The sequence below is a fragment of the Xiphophorus couchianus genome, chromosome 11 (assembly GCF_001444195.1).
Source record: "Xiphophorus couchianus chromosome 11, X_couchianus-1.0, whole genome shotgun sequence".
Taxonomy (NCBI): domain Eukaryota; kingdom Metazoa; phylum Chordata; class Actinopteri; order Cyprinodontiformes; family Poeciliidae; genus Xiphophorus; species Xiphophorus couchianus.
In genome coordinates this window covers 8911426-8929226 of record NC_040238.1, presented here as the reverse complement: position 1 = coordinate 8929226, position 17801 = coordinate 8911426, and the positions used below count along the sequence as shown (strand labels likewise).

Sequence of the window (17801 nt, the reverse complement as noted above, 5' to 3'; positions counted from 1 at the left end):
CATCAAGGTTTCGACAACTTCTGGATTAAAAGTTTCGCATTGGAAACACAGGACTGCTACAGATTTAAGGCAGCAATTTATAAAACCTCACATAATAATAATACAAGATTTTTTTCCCTTTAATCTGGCATTGATTGAAACACACTGGAAATGAAATAAGAGTTTAACTGGTCAGTGTTTAAAATATTTAAAATCAGGGCATCTTTTCTAAAAACCTCATATTTTAAATGGAGAGGTTACCTTAGCAATCTGTGCCAAACAGATATTAGATATGAGTATAAAGAGCAAAGTTCAGCAGCGCAAAAGTAAACAAAATTAAGATTTTGTTATTTAGTTTTACAAATAAAACGTTCTGCATGTTTAGTGTCAAGTATGATGTTCATCTCTAAAGAAAAAACATCTATTTCCTTTTAAGGTCAAAGGTAATACAGGACATCGTAATATTTTGAATTTACTATTATTTATTAATCCTGTGCATTATTCCAGACATTCACGTTATCAGTAAAAATGAAGAGAAGGAAAGAAAAAGAAAAAAAAGAAGGAAAGGATGAAAAGATGAAAGAAAGAAAAAAGGACACAAGAAAGGTTAGATGGGAAGGAATGGAAAGGAAGAGGAAGGATACAGGAAATAAGAAAGGGAAGACAGAAAGAGGAGGAAAGAAGAGATGACTACAAAGAAAGGAAGAAAGAGAACAAGAAAGAAAAAGGATGGACACAAGCCAGACTTAAAAGAAGGGAGGAAGAGAAGAAGGAACAAAAGGAAGGATTTGTGTGTAAAGAGCAAAAAGAAAGGACAGAAGAGCAAAGATTAAAGGAGAGAAAGAATGAACAAAGAAAGAAAAATATAAGCAAAGGAAGGAAGAAAGAAAGAAGGAAAGAATGAATCAAGGAAGGAAGGAAGGACATGAAGAAGGAATGACAAGACAAAAGGAACAAATGCAGTAAGGACAAGAACCAAAGGAAACAGACAAGCAAGAATTAAGGAAGGAAGAAAAGGGTGGACGATGGAAGGAAGAAACACAAACAAAGGAAGAAAGTAAGGAAGGAAGGAAGGAAGGCAAGGGTACAAAGAATGACACAAAAGAAGAGAGGCAGGGCACAAGGAAAAAGAAAGAATGAAAGGAAGGCAAAGAATGAAGAAAAAGTGCTACAAGAAAGGAAAGGAAGTAAGAGATAAGAAGGAAAACAGAGGAAGGAGTGAAGGAGGGTAAAATGCAAACCCAGGATAAAGATTGCAGTCAGGAAACTGATTTTTTTTTCTATACTGAAATGAAATTCCAGCCGTTTTCCCTGTGTTTCCCAGACAGCGAAGGACCCTGCTCAGAGAACCTGACGTTCATGGAGCCCAGCAGCGCCGCGTCTTGAGAACCCTACGCCTGTCTGTCTGAACGGGCGCGTTTGTACGACGACTACAAGGGGTCCTTTCTGCCTGGCCGCCTCTCGAGTTTCAAGAACACAAAGAGACGCGGAGCTCAGGTAGAGTCTGACCTGGAGCGCGAACAACGGTGGTCCTGTCAGGGAGGCGGAGGAGGGGTGAAGGGACCTGCTGGTGTTCAGGCACAAAGGCAGGGAGGAAGATGGAGGAGCGACAGAGTGAGATAATCTGAAAGGAGGTCAGAGGCTTTGAAAACATTGAAGCCACAAGGCACCATGATTCCTCTCATTCAGAACAGAAATGTTATTAATGTTCCCAACTAAGGCAGGGGTGTCCAGGGGTCATTTGTGGTCCTTGGAATAACTTGGCTGGCCCTTCACTATAGTACAAGAAAGGTACATATTTAGCTCTCCAGAAAAGCTGGCCCACACTGCAAAAAGACAACAATTTACAAAGTTGTTTTGGTTTAGTTTCTAGTGCAGATAAGTTTACACTTGAAATACGACAAAAATAATTGAAGTAACTTGTCAGCTTGTCAACATTTCCTTAATATTGATAAAACATAAATACTAGTTCCAGTACTAATTTCACTTCATCTCTTGCTATACGTAAATTATTCTACTTTTTCATCAATATTTAGGTCAGATTCACTTTAAACAAGCTCCTATTTCTTGCTGAAGAGTTACTTGCAAGTCAGTTTTGTCTTACTTCAAGTAAGACACTAAGCAATAAGCGTAGCCTGTAGGAGTTGGTGTTTTTACAGTGCAGATGGGCACTGTAAAATGAATTCCTTAATTCCTTCAGGATGAGATTTATTTTATCTTATATGAAAAATAATAGATTCAAAGTATTTTTATGTCATCATCCATGTTTTTGTAAGTTGAGAAACAGACATCTAAGACTTTCTGGTCGACCCAAAGATGTAACAACTATGAAACCTTTCTTTTTCAGACTAAAATAATCTTGTTTTCTGCTTTGTGAAAAATGGCCTTTAAGTCAACTTAAATCAAAGTTTATACAAGTGAGGTTAGAACTATTGATTAAGGGTGTGGTCACACCAGCCAGGTTTAACTGTAAGTCAGGTTTGTTTGTGGAGGTGTGGTTTGTAATAGAACTCTGGTGCAGATCAAGAAGCTAACTCTGTCCGTCTGAAACCTCCGTCTGAGTTTGGTTGAAGTGAACTCTGCTGCGTTTGGAATGCATATGTGAATGTCAAGCCGGCTGGAGATCACTCCCAAAGCAGGAAATGGACTAAATCACAGGGCATTCTGGGAAAATACAATCAAAACAAATGAGCAAGGCTAACACTAGCAGGACGAATAGAAAAATCCTAGAACCAATAAAATCTGACGCTACTTCATTTTTGTTCACATTTTGTGAAGAAGAAAGTTGTGCTCGGTTTCTTCTTCAGAGGTTTTCATGTTTCTTTCAGTGGTTCTTGCTGCAGCTCCACCACAGGCGAGGAAGGGAAGAGGTTTTTCAAAGAGTTTGGTTTGTTTGACAAAGTGCACAACCTGAAAATGTAACAAATGTTCCAACTTCGGTTCCAATCAAACCGAGTCTACCGGACTATGAGGTGTGTTAACTCCCTAAAACACTTTAAAATACATCAGAAAATTCTGAAAAATCTAAAATGAAGGGTTAACGTGTCTAACTGATATTTCCCAGTGGTCCACTCGCCTCTCGGACAGCGCCTTGCTCTGGTTGTCTCTGGCAGCCTGCAGGTCTCTCTCCAGGCGTTTCTTCTCCGTCTCCAGCTTCTCTGCATCGTTGGGCTCCAGCCGCTTCCGTGGTCTGATATACTGCAGCTCCTTCAGCAGCTCCTCCTTCTCGTTGATGAGGATGAGGCGGTCCCGCTCCGGGTCCAGCAGGCCCGGCCACGCCTCGCTGTCCAGTTTGGCGATCTGCACCTCGATGCTGGCGATCCTTCAGAAAAACGACAGGACAGTCGACTTGGAGAAAATCCCTGACAGGACAGCATTTACTGACATGGATATTAATGTTTTTATCAAACATTAAAGATGCTTTTACTGTGAAATTCATTACATTCATGCGAAAAGTGAATAATTTCATTCAACATCTGGTTGACAGCGAGATCCAATGTTGGGGTAAATCTTTTAGCTGCATCTAAATGAAAGATTGAAGTTTCAGATTTTAAAGCAGCTTTCAGATCAAATTTGTTACCTTCTCTTTGCCTCATCGTACTTCAGGCTCAGACGAACTTTTTCTGCCAGTTTGTTGCTGCTGGTCGTAAACTGGTTTGAAAAACCAAAGAAAGAAACAGAATGAGCGCTCAGATTTTCCTTCATGCAAGGTTCTGCAACTGTGTTCATACTTTGTCAGATTTTGCCACATTGCAACAACAAACATTTGATGAAATTTGGGAGGAAAATGATACTTACTTAACAAATAAAACTCTGGAAATAGCCAGAGCTCAACATTTTAGGATATTCTTCTCAACAAAGTAGCTAAAACTCATATTTCCAACTTATTTTTAGTCTGAATAATTCTATTGAGACCCCAGACACAAGCCTTGTTCTGCATTTAAAAAAAGTCCACACCCAGCACAATCCTGCCACCGCCAGATGTCTTCAGGGTGATGTGGTGCAAAGTGGGTTTTCCTCCACACACAGTGTTTCAAACACAGGCCAAAAGATTCATTTACATGCAACTTAACTTCACAAAAATGAAAAAAAAGCTTCTTTCTTTCAGCTGAACCTAAATTAATAAACTTAGAGATAAGTTTAAATCCCACAACTAGAAAAGTCTAGCTACTAAAAAGGCCCAAGTTTTTTATTTTTGAAAATAAAACCACAGTAAATAATGACACAGAAGTAAAGCATCATGAATATTCTTTCATGCTTTTCAGTAAATTCTCATTTTAAAAATGTTACAAAGTGGACTAAAAAATAAAATCCAGAACTTTTAACTTTTTTTGTATATTTTTCCATTCTTTTCCATACTTAGAAAATCATAAAATGCAATTTCTTTTTAGCTTTTACCAAAAAATTTAATTAGCTTTAATCATATTCTGCTGACTAAGATGTCATGAAAATAGGAAACAGTAAACAGGAAATAGTGCAACAGTGAAAGCCAAATGAATCTCTTCTTTCTCTTTTTTTTCAGTTCTAAATATAAGAAAACTCACAAAATTCTGCAGTGAAGTGTGAAAAATTTACATACTTTAAAGGTTTTTGGAAAAAGTTGCAAAAGAAATGTCTTGGCAGCACGCCCCAGCAAACTTCATTTACCTTACTTTATTGTACAGTTATTAAATTCTGTACACTTGAACTTCCTAAAACCAGCAGTGACTGAATTTGGGATTTTGAACAATTTTTACTCCATTTTTGTAGTTTCTAATCTCTGCATTCGACTGAACTTGTTTTAGACATTTTAATTCACCACCTTGAAATTTGGTGAGTTTGCAGATTAGGGATCTAAAATGATAAAAATCCAGATTTTTCTTACATGTTGGAGGGGCAGAGCCACAACTCAAACTTTGACTACGTGCCAAAAAAAGAAAACATGTTAAAAAGCCAGAAACAAAAGTCAAAGCACAAACCTGCTTTGACAGCCTTGTTTCAATAGTTTTTGTTTCAGTTATTATCACTCCAATTTACCTTTTATTTAGCGTTTGCGTGCAAAACAAGAATGCTTTCATCAAGGTTTAAATCAACAAAATGAATCTTGGTAATTTGATGAAATGAGAAAAGTTTAAGAGATACAAATACATAGGTAAATAGAACTACATTTAGAGCAGGAAGTGGGGCTGACATTTTGTTCTGGCACTAACCTCAGCTGGGAGGTCGGTTTGGGATCCGACGTCTGAGTAGAGGCGAGGGATGGACGTCTCGGAGATGGCGAGCGATGGACTGCTGCCCCACAGCTCCTGTTGGGAGCCAGAATCCAGCCGGAAGCCATCCTTCAACACGGCCAGTTTCTGAGGAAAAGAGGGGAGACACACGAAGACGAGTCAGGGTGGGACAACAGCAGCGGCTGCAGTCAGGAGGGAGGGAAACAAGAAACACATGAAGGAGTAAAAAGTGAAAAAACCTCACAGTCCTGGTCTTAAAAAGAGGCTTTTCATTCCCCCCAGGCAAATTCAAGCACTTTTCAAGCATTTTCTAGGTAGGTTTTTAACTTTTCCAGCAACACACCTTTTAAAGATAAAAACAATAAATTATCTAAAAGAAAAACCTTTAAAAAAACAGTTTCAATTTAGTATTATATAATATCTATTACTACAATTAATGTCTTGTGATTGTATTTTACATTCAAGGTAAACTAAAAAGGTAAAGCTAAAATTTAACAATTTTATTTATGAAATATCTTTCCCAATTTCATTAACATTGCTTAAAATAAAATGATATATATATTTGTGTGTGTGTATGTGTGTGTGTATGTATGTAACTTCCAATTACACAGATCAGGTCACCGAGACATTTTTGAATAATAAATACTCACTACATTAAGAAAGTTAAAAAAAAAATTTATTTCTTAAATGTCCTTGCAAAGTTTTCTGGCATTTAGCAAATAGACATACATTTGGTCATACTAACTGACCTAAAACAAGAAAAGTTTAGCCTGTCAGATAGTGAGAAAAAAAAATCTGTTTTTTTTATTAGAAATGAAAATATCTGGTTTCAACTGTAAATAATGTTTTCCAAATATAGGCTTTTAATAAATCTGTGCAGTTTGAATATCAAGCATTTTAAGAGCTTTATAGAGAAATACAGATCTCTCCAAGCCTTGAAAATGCCAGACTGAAATTCAAGCACTTGCAAGGATTTCAAGCACCCAAACAAACTCTGTAAAATACCTGTTTGTTTAGTTTTTATTCTTGTTTTAAACCTTACAGATGCAAAAGAACATTTTGAACAGCAGACATGCCTCCTTTTAACCAGCTGCAACAGATGCAGACCTCACTGAGACAAGTTTCAACTCTAATTCTCTCAGTAACTACTTCCATGAAGAAGGGTGTTTCTGTGAGAGTTGTTGCTAATGAGCCCAATGATCAATAAAGATGGTTCACTGACCGGTTGGGGCTGTTAAAGCTAAAAATGTTCAAAGTCCTGCACATGTGTAATAATGAATAAATGAAGTTACTTTCCCAAACCCTGTAAGGACAGCAGCTAACGACGAGCTGCAAGAGCTTAAAGACTCTGGCTTATTTTTATTCAGCAAACCGAAACATTTTAACGTTTTTGGTAATCTATGGTAGTAGTAGTGAGCGGTAATTCAAAAGTAACTTCATTTATAAAATTTTATACATGCACCAAAGCTCTCCACACCAAAACAACGCAAGAAACTAATGGCAGTTTTTACTTTTCATTAACATTTCAATTACTCCGACATCAGTTCATCTGTTTCTTTTTGTGTTCCTGCTCTTTCTTCTCAAACGCCCAGTCGGTCGTAGTATGGCTGCTTGTACTGAGCCAGGTTCTGCTTCTGCTGCCGGTTTCTCTTTCTGTTGACGGAGAGTTTTTCCTCTCCACTGTTGCTACATGCATGCTCAGTATGAGGAATTGCTGTAAAGTTAAGTGATTGAATGCTGGAAGTCAATGACACAATGTAATCTACCGGGTTATTTTAGATAGAAACTTTTTAAACTAATTTGAATAATAAACTGCTTAATCAAGTGTTTGATAACTAGGATCAAATGGAATGCATACATGATTAAATGCTTTAAGCTGACCTGCTTTAAATGGAACTATATAAATAAAGTGAACTGAATGGTTCTTTCAAACTCTTAGTAATGGAACTGTTACATCTGTGTATCTGTCATTAAAAATTGGGATTATTTTTGCTGATTCTAGCCTGTGAAAATCTCTCATGTTTATTAGAATAAGGATCAATAGTTATATAAACACAGTCAAAACAAACTACTAAGACAAACTGAAGCAGCGCTAAAGACAGTTTTCTAGCTCATTCTGTTATTTCTTTTTTACTTTGCTGTTTTTCTGCAGCTGCTTCTGACATTAAATCAAGCAAAATGAAATGTTTCACAATGACTGCCACAAACATGCTGCAGAAACACAGACAGACCTGCACACTGAGCTGCCAACTGCAGACGGCAGATCATGCATTATTGAGCGGCTCTTCTCTCCTCGTTCTGATGCTTTCAGCCTAAATGGCTGTGAGGAAGGAGAAGCACGTCACATCTTTGAAACGGAGGAGCCGTTGATTATCATCAACGGATCACAGAAAGTTGGCTGATGTCTCAATTTCCTTGTAAATGTGTCAATTTAGCTTCATGTAAACCCATCAGCTGACTCCAAGTCCCATTATGCAACTTTAATCTGTAGCCATGCAGAAATGACAGGTTAACACTGCAGTGCTTCCACATGCATAAAGGAGAGCTGAGAGATATAAACTATGGATGACATCAAAATAGAGAAAGGAAAACGTCTTAAAATGAATGACAAGGCAGCTTCCAAGTCCTTCTGCTCGAAAATCCATCAAAACCTTCAGAGTGGAGCTGCAACCAGACATCATTCTGCTGCATCTGAACCATTTTGTCTTTTCGTAGTAAAACCCAGTGTTTACTGTTACACTGTGCAGGTCAGAGATTAGCTAAACACAGACTGGAAATTAGTCACAAAACTGATTGATTCATCTCTAGCTAACTAGAGTAACTAACTAAAATAGTTATATAATAAAACATATTTGCATAAAATCTTACACAGTAAAATTTTTACTGATTTAATGTGCGATTTCTTTTTAGCAACTGGACTAAAAATATTTAATTTTCATGCACATGTTTTGTGAGTTGACAGCATAACCAAGATACAAAAATATAATTTTCTTACTCTTTGACTTTTTCATGTAATTTTGAAGTTTGTTCTGCTGCTATCAGACTAGGGATTAAACAGTTAATCAAATTAGTAGTGATTAATACATTTTTTTAATAATTGTCAGCTAATTTAGTAATTGATTAATTATTAACTGGCATATACAGATTTAAAAAAAGGATATCTGCTGAAAGAACAACACACTCAGAGCAGTAATTAAGCCAAAACTGTACAACATTTCTATACATTTTGCATTTAAGATATTTAAACACTTTGACTCTAAATACGTTCTACCCAAAACTCCTCCAGTCGCTGGTCTGGATTCTACCGTTTTCAGTCTGTGTTGACATCTAAAAGATACTAAAGTTGAGTGTTTTCAGCCTCCACTGCAGATAGCAGCAGCAGAATGAATATGAACTACTGGGACTCAGAGGAACACTTCAAACTCCTCCAGACGTAACTGCATCTCCTTCTGACCAGGACGAACCTCAATGCAGCACAGCACAGACAGAAAGATGAGATCTATGTTCAGCTTGCTGCAGACAGGAGGAGGTCCCTGCAGGATGACGCCTGAAATATTTAAAACTTGTTGGAATTTCAGGTCACAAAAATCCAAATTCTTCAGTTTATCACTGTCGGCTCGACGCTAGGAACCATTCCAGAGACCGTTCCAGTCATCAGCCAATCTGAGCTTCTCCCACTTTCTCTTTCATGAACTCGACGGGCGGTCAACAGAAGGACGAAGGCAAGGCATTAAAGCACCTATTGCCTCCCTGAAGTCTCAGCTAATAAGTTACTAAATCTGTTTTAGTGCTGTTCATAAAAACACACAGAGGCAGCTTCACACCCCCTCATCTGGGAGCCGTTGCTCCGTCTGAGACGTTTTCAGTGATAAATCCCTCTGTCTTAAAACTATGAGAGCATCTATGTCACACACCTGCAGTGTGATATAGATGCTTTAAATATTTCATTTCTCAATTTTTTTCTGATGAACAGTTCTCATCAGCCTGACCTGGCCATGCTGAAATCTCCAGTATATCAGCGTTCACATGAGCACCACAGCAAGGCCTGAACACATCTGAGTTAAACTGACGGGGGAGAAGAAAGAAGTACTGTTGTCATGGAGTTTTGTTGCAGAGGATAAAAAAAGTGAAAAAGCATCTCATACCCACTGTTAAGCACGACGGAGGACCTGTGATGAAGTGGGAACAGCTAATGGCTTAAAACCCAGACACAGCAGCTGGAAATCAATTTAAAGAGCCCTCCACACTTATTTACACTTCTGCTGAAGATGGATTTAAAACATCCAATAATAAATTAAACTTTCATTAAAGTCGTATAATATTAAACAGTATGTAATAGTGAGTGCAGTGGAGGGCACCACGAATTAAAAAGTCAGTTGCATTAACCGTAAAGCACTAATCAGAAATATTAGTTACACTAATGCTAATGCTAACACTAACGCTAAAGCTAAGGAGCTTACACTGCTTTCTGTTAAAACTACACGGATCAATGTGTTCTGGATACAGAACATTATTTGCTGCCGCGCATCGCAGGTGGAGAACGTGAGGGGAGAAAAAAAAACCTCTTAGTCTTCATCCACTTCAAAATAAAAGCATGAATATAAACATCTAATTACTTGAAGACTTCTTAACAGTCGACAACCAAAACTTCAACACAGATGTTGAAATTTATCCAATGGATAGCTTACTAAACAAACAAGTAAATAAACGCTTTAGAATTTAATCTGAAAAAATAAAGTATTTAGGGGAAGCTAAGCCTGCTAAACATTTTCCAAGTTTGCAAAAATGCTAAATGGTTAAATGAAAACTTTGCTCCACTACTAGAGTATTAGGAGAAGTGAGTCCATCACTGATTGGGTGAAAACAAACCACAAGTTAATAAACAAGTATATTTTTTACCAAATTTACAGGTTATACAGTTACTGACTCCTCAAAGCGAAAAAAACATAGTAAAAGCATTTTTTATTTCATACTCTGTTACAATAATTAAGTTGTTGCCCTCCCTTCCAAATCATCCATCAGAGATAAAACCTAATGTTTCCCATTGCTACCACAGTCTATAGGGGTGAGCTGTAGAAAAAAGCTAGCCCTGGATTCCAGATATTCACCAGGTCTATAACATATAATGGTTTCAAGCGTTGTAAAAGCACAAATCCCAAAAACAGCATGGCTTGTTTTTGGGATTTGTGTAAATCAACATGTGTAATCGAGACGATTTTAACTTTAAACTGTTTCCTTTTTTCCTCCATTCTGGACTGATGCTTCAGAAAGGAGGACAAAAAGAATCAGGTTTCCATGTGTGTTCATACTTAGAGAACCTCTGTGTTTGGGAACACAATATTTGAGCTCACAAAAATAAACAATGGCTTTACGAGGGAAAATAGGACACAGCACGCCTTCCTTATCTGGCTCTAGCAGGAAAAGGTAAAGCTAACTTTGTGTTAAACCGGCTCTAATGCAAACAAAAAGGTGTCATCCTGCTGTTTCTGTATTTGTGTTCACTCAGGCTTCAAGTCGATCTTACCTGCATGAGCTCCTGCTTCTCCTTTTCTCCGGAGCTGATGGCGTCTCGAATGGAGCGGACCTCGTTGAGGATGGCCTGCGCGTCCTGCAGCTTGTAGCCGGATGGGCTGTTGGATACTTTCTGGTTAATCCTGGAGGACAGAAAGAAGAAGAACATTAGACAAAACCGTCTACATTCACATCAATGATACAAATCCAAATATGAATATAAAGGGTCACTTTGTGCTATATATTATTTAATTAATCAAGAATCTCTCCCTACTGTTCAGTTTGGATTTTTTGTTGCTCTTTTGTATAGTTTTGCCTTTCATTTTGACTGTATTCTGGGGAACATCAATAAAAATAAAGTTTAAAAAACAAACAAAAAAAGTGATTATGCTGTAAAACAAACTCCAAACTGCACTCAGTCAGTTCAGAAAGACCAAGAACAGTACACTTTATGACATACAGTATATATATAATATTAGTCATAGCTTGTGATTTTTTTTTTGCTTCAGCTTTGTATTTGTTTTATTGTTTATGTTGCAGTAAACAATCATCTGAGAAAACTGCAGGAGCAGCAGCTGCTACGTAAAGCTCAACATGAACAAGTCATGCGTTCATCTGAATAACCGGCCCTTCCACATTCTTCCCGAGAAGGACGAGGGGAGGGAGTTTTGGGCTGAATGAGAGACACAGCAAGGGAGAAACAAAAAAAAAAAGAACGAAAGAATGAGGAAGTGAAGGAGGGAGGTACTGGTCTATAACAGGGAACAACTAATCCCCTTAAAGTCGTCCTCAAACGTGGACTGAAAGCTGCACGAGACACATTTTCATGGCTCATTTTTTTGTCTTTGACCAAATATCTACAGTTTTTAAAAACACATTGCAACTTCTGTTTTCATTGGAAGTATTGTAACAGAAACTTTAATATAGGGATTTTATTCCCTTTTTTCCCCCAAGAAGTCACGTCTCTCGCTCTCTGTTGACGTTCCACTTCTTCAAATGGCGATTGGTCACCAAATACCATCCGACGCTGCAACAGGAGAGGAAAGCCGTGTAGGAATGCCGTCCAACCGCTGCTCTTTAATCCTCCTGACACACTCACTGTGCTGCAGGAGGCAAGGCAAACAGCGCAACATTCCTTCTCAATTCAGTGTCCAAGCAGCACCCAAAAAAAAAAACGGAAAAGGAAAGGCTCCACTGCTTTCAGAGCTGCTGCAGTTGGAGAGTGTAAATTCGAGGTGTTTCCTCTCCAAACCGCATTCCTGAGCTGCGGCTCTGCTCAGGTGTTTATGGAGGCATTATAATGTTTAATGGTTGGATGGAATGTGAGATAACCCAGGAGCAATAACTGAGGAGATAAGCAGCAGTTCACCTGAATTGGCTCATCGACATTTTCACACCTATTTTAAGGTCCGTCAACACGTGCCAGTTCAAACTCCAACAAGTGAAAGTTTTTCCATTTTGTCTCTTCAGTCCCATTCATGGAACAGAAATAATATCTTTTAGACTAAGGATGTTTCTAATACAGTCTTTCCTTGCAGAGAAAAAGACTTGGAGAGCAAACTTCACAGTAGTGAAAGTATTCCACAGCCAGCGTGGGATCTAGAAGACTAAGGGCCCCTGGGCTGGAGTCAGTTTTGGTGCCTTATCACTAGGCCTGTCACAGTAACACATTTTGCTGGACAATAAATTCTCCCAGAAACAATCATTTTGAGACTATTTTCAACTCCAATAATAGTACTAATGGCTTGTTAATGCAAATATGCCCATTCAAAGATCAAAAAAACTTTCATTTCTAAAGAATGTTTATTACTGGAACTGTAAAACATTTTTTTTTTTTCTTCTCCCCTCCAGGGCATCTTCTGTGGGCTCCAGTGTCCCCCACACGAAAGTAGGCCGACAGGAAAGGGGGAAGGAGAGGGAGACATCGCAAACATCGATGTTCAATGACCCGGTTCGATTCCTGGGTCCGGGAATCGAACCCGCGATGGCCACGTTGAGGACCCAAGGCCCCCAAACGTGGGTCACGCCACCCCCCACGCCACCACAGCACGCCCCAAACATTTCATTCTTAATGTCAGAACTGAAACAAAAATAATTAAAATGGATTAAGAAGGCTCAGAAAACTAAAATGCAGGTAGTGCAAACCAACTACTTCATACTGTGTGTCAAATGTTGGCAGGGTTCTCAAAATGCTGGATTTTCAATTATATTGAAGGGGAGTATCTCTTTGTTTTAAAAATGATCATGTTCATTTTAATTTACCAAGCAAATAATTATTTTATTGCTTATTGTGACAGACTTGCTATCCCAGAAAAAAAGTCTCTTATTCATGCAAATTATAGAACATTAAGAAGTAGGCCTACACATCCTACAGATGTTCATCTGGCCTACACATCCTACAGATGTTCATCTTGTAGGCTTACAGGATGAAGAGTCGTTTCAAACTGTCTGATGGCCTTTTTTTGAGCCTGTACACTCCTGTTAACGATTAATCTATTACTGAACTAGTTCACGATTATTTCCATAATTGATTAATCACGAGAAATCCGATTAATTGGGTTAGCCTCACAAAAGTTTTGAAAAATTTGACTTGTTTATGAAAGCCATTCAAGCTTGTAAAATACTTGAATTCTTTTCCAGTTTTACAAATCTTGCTTCAAAAACATCTGCCAACTGTATAGCTGTAATAACACTTACTCTATGAGCGTCTCGAAGCCTTGCTCTTTGTACTGCAGCTCCTGCTTCATAGAGGCCAAGTCCCGCTTCAGCTTGTTCACCTGACACAGAACAAACCCGTCAGAGATGGAAACACCTTCTACTTTAGTGACAGCAATCCCTGCTCACATCAACCTTTCTATCAAAGTCATTTGTTCCTCATTTTTCCGGTTGAAACTGTTCCCAAACCAACAATGATCTATTTCCAGACTCTCCAGCATCAGGATTTGATGATCAATCTATGTAAACATAAGCTGTCCAAATGTAAATGTGAGTTCAAGATGAAGGGTTTCTTACTCGACTTTTGGCTGTGGCAATTTCCGCTTTGAGGATATCTGGGTCGTATTTGCTGGATGAGGACGACCTGGAATTTACTGCATGAGGAAAAGAAACAAGTTACAAAGATATACCGTACTTACTGTTTATGTTACTAAAATAATAGCATGAATGAATTATTTACAATAACAAATAAACATTTAACAGTAAAGAAAAAATTAAAAAGTACAAACTACATAAATAAATACAAATAAATGAGTAATAGACGTGATAAATAAGGAAAGAAGAAGTAAAAATAGGGGAAAGAACAAAAGAAATAATTTAAAATATATACTTATCTATAATATAAATAATGTTAAAAAATTATAAGACAACAAAATAAGTGACAAAACACAAACATTTTATACAAAAGTAGCCAAATAAATCCTACATGGAGAAGTCTAAAAATTAGAAAATGAAAGCAAATAAATTATTGCTCAATTATTATTTTAATGATACAAAAACTTTAAAAAAAAAAACTGTACACTTTGATGAACTACCTTTCTATTATTCTATTATTAAGAAAAGAGAACAATAAGTTCTGATCAAGTAAATGTTAATTCTAAGGCTAACCTATTTTCAAATAAAACATCAATTTTTGTTCTGATGCTGATTTCAACAGAGCAACTGGCCCTCAAACTGATAACTTTTGCTCCAACTGACACTTACTTCAATAATCGATTAATCACAATTAACTACGATTAATTGTTTCAGCCCTACTGAAAACCAAACCGTCTGATTCTTCTTCCACCTCTCCTCCTCCTCACAGGAGACACCTGAAGCTAAGCTGATGTTGGACTCTGACTCACGGCTCGTCTGTGACGAGGACTTGTCCCTCCAGGCGTCGTTGAGCTGCCGGTACTCCTGCTGCGCCAGCTGCAGCCGCTGCTCCTTCACCTGGTAGATCTCCTTCTGCGCGCTGAGCGCATCCCGGGCCACAGCAAGGTAGTCTCGGAGCATGGCCTCCTGCTCCCGCTGCCACTGGGCCCGTGGGTCCTCCAGCTGGGTCCGCTCTGAGGGCCAATCAAGTAAAACGGTTCACACCTGTCTGGTTCAGGTGAAACAGGTGTTCAAGGTGCCAGAACGCCGACTCACTGGTGTTGTGGTCGACATAGTACGCTCCGACGACGGGGTCGTAAGCTTCCTCCCAGCCCACCGGCAGCTCATCTCCGATGCAGTCAGCGAACGTCAGAGGCTTTGTCTGCCTGAAAACGAACAGATTCAGAACTTTAATGACATGACAGACAAACTCGGACACATTCTCTCTCCGCTTCCCGTCTCTTTTATTCCCCAATCTATCCCAAACTGTTTGGGATGGATCCAAGACTGAAATAATTATTAGCTCCAACCCTGATTCTAATATGCTTTTTAATAGTAGTGCAACCAATCTATCTGTCAACACAAATTAACAAAATAATGATTGGCACCAGGTTTAGTTCATAACAGGATTTGTGGGTTTTTTTAAGCATTCTGATTGGCTGACATAAGCTTTAGCATGTTTAAAACAACACTCGGGCATATTTGTGTGGGTTCATGTGAATAAAATCTTTTCTAGTTTATTTTTATAAAGCCTTGACTACGTGTGTACAAAGCCTCAGACACATTCCCTCCATGCTTTCTGTCTCTTTTATTCCCCAAACCATCACAAATTGTTCAGATCTGGTATCAATTGGGGATGGATCTTAAACCAAGCAGCTCCTGTATGATGTTGACACAATTCATTGATCCAAAAAAGCAACAAATTAAGATTTTTTAAGAGTTAAGATTTTTTTCTGGTTAATTAACAGAAATCTGAGACATATAAAAACAACAGAAGCAGCAGTGGTGTTGTTCTAAAAGTCTGAGTCAAATGAAACACGTGTCTCAGGCTAACTGTGTCTGTGAGGGGAGGATTCTGGGGGCAGGGGGATCCGACCGTCTGTTGTTCCTCTGAGTCCTCCATTCACCTCTGAGGGGGGAGGTGGAAGGAGAAAAAGCGGGTGAGGCAAAAGTGGGGGGACCCATCCGACGGGACACAATAGGAGAAAACTGGCCCCTGGAATTCCACAAGTGATGCTGACGTATGGCCTGGAGGTTTCCATGGCAACCCCTGATACTACTGCACCGCGGTGCTGAAATTCACCAGAACTGATGGAGATGAAAAGCAACAGCTTCATGTTAAAACTCAAATCACCACTGTATATTAACAATATATAGCTGGAGCTAACAATCCTTTTAGTAATTGATTAATTTTGCAATTATTCTGATGATTAATCGATTAATTTAATTTTTAAAAATAGGTACATTCTGTGGATTTTGTCATTTAACCACTCAAGCCTGTTTTAAGTAAGCAAATAGTTTAAATACAATAATTTTTTTATTGACTAAAATGCAATAACATTCCTTTAGTGAATTTGAACCAAGGGAAGCTAAAACCAGGCCAGTTGACGAGTTTTGGAGAAAACAAGTTATTTTTATATTAAAAGCAAAATGCATAATATTTTCTACAGTTCTGGTTTAAATACTGTTCTGAGTATGTTGGGTTTTTTCAGGAAATTGCTTTTTTTGAGTCTGAATAGGCCAGTTAACAATTAATCGATTACTAAATTCGTTGACAACTATTTCAATAATTAATCACGATTAATTCGATTAATCATTGCAGCGCTAATTAACAGTATAAGTCCTTACAAATATGTCAGTCTATAGTAGTATTAGTAGGAGTTTTATGTGACACAATGGCAATAAATAGTGCATTATTGTATAGTATATAAACTATTAAAGATTTAAACCTCCATGTCAGTTGTTTGAGGTTAGTTTCTTCCAGATTTGCTCATCAGGATGCTGACATTTTACACGTTCATGTTGGTAAAGCAGCTCAGGTTCAGTCAGATTAGCAGAGCTTGGTGTCATCCAGGACATGTTTCTGTGAAACATCTCTTCTTCCAACAACATTGCAAAACAATTATAAAATGCACTTTTATAATTCTGGATTCACTTGCTGTGATTGTTGACTTTTGTTTTATACGTTCCATCTGAATCTAAAACAGTTTAAACGACAGCCTTTTAAATGGTTGCGTTTTTTCCTTTTCAAAAAGATTTTTGCCACTAAGCGTCTCCAGAAGCAGACATGGGGAAGCAGCATTCAATTTCTATGCTGCTCTAATCTGGGAGGAACTTCCAGAGAACTGCAAAGATGCCGAAACACTGAGTTCCTTAAAATCAAGACTAAAAACTCACCTTTTGAAAAAATTTACTATTTTATGAACAACATAAGCAACTTCTTAACAAAATTACCACCAAACTCTACTAAAACTTTTCATGCTGCATTAATTAATTACAAACCTAGAAATCCTGAATGCATTATACCATCCATAAATATATCATAAATAATTACTTCACACTTATTGTAGTCCACGCAGTTTTTTGCGTTACGCATGTTGTGTACAGTGATGTCGCAATACAGAGAAATTAGTATATATTATGAAACACTTCCTGCTATTCCAGAGTTTTCAGTCCTTTCTGGTTCATTTTAAAGTAGAAAAACAAAAGTTCAATATGAATTTACAACTGATTTTTCAACAGTTAAAACACAGAACAAACAAAGGAAGGACATAGAGAAAGTTATGGAACATAAAACATGGTGGTGTTGGCCAGCAGCATCATGCTGCTGGCCAAGCTTTTCAACAAGAGACAAGGCAGCTGATCAGAGACGATAAATAGAGGATGATGTTGGTAGAAACACTTTGAGACTGGAGAGGAGCTACAATGGAATGGTGGATGCAAGTATATCCATGTGCTAGAATGGCCTAGACAAAGTCCAGACCTTAATCCAGTCAAGAATCTGTTCACAAATTCTAAAGAATAGTAAAGAAGGTCAGGTTCAGATGTGCAAAGCTGGTAGAGATGATATGACTCCAAGGGCTTAAAAACAAATGCACACCACACTTTTCAGATTGTAATTTGTGATCAATTTTTCCAGTCATTTATACATTCACTTCCTCTTAGGCATAACACATTTCTCTTTTCTGGTCTACCATGTAAAAATCTCAATGAAATACATTAAAGTGTGCACAATTTGAAAAAATTACTAAA

General features: G+C 38.0%; 1 protein-coding gene across 2 annotated transcripts in view; it reads right to left on the bottom strand.

The window, feature by feature from the left end:
- wwc1 (WW and C2 domain containing 1) overlaps nucleotides 1-17801 on the bottom strand; it is a 38838-nt gene that overhangs the window by 12574 nt on the left and 8463 nt on the right. For both annotated transcript variants that reach the window (XM_028031203.1, XM_028031204.1), the window contains exons 2-9: nucleotides 14826-14935; nucleotides 14540-14743; nucleotides 13713-13789; nucleotides 13398-13477; nucleotides 10714-10843; nucleotides 5169-5315; nucleotides 3560-3630; nucleotides 3056-3301 (exon numbers count right to left, since the gene is read on the bottom strand). In XM_028031203.1, the coding sequence (XP_027887004.1) occupies nucleotides 3056-3301; nucleotides 3560-3630; nucleotides 5169-5315; nucleotides 10714-10843; nucleotides 13398-13477; nucleotides 13713-13789; nucleotides 14540-14743; nucleotides 14826-14935 (1065 nt within the window). The remainder of the gene's footprint in view (nucleotides 1-3055; nucleotides 3302-3559; nucleotides 3631-5168; nucleotides 5316-10713; nucleotides 10844-13397; nucleotides 13478-13712; nucleotides 13790-14539; nucleotides 14744-14825; nucleotides 14936-17801) is intronic.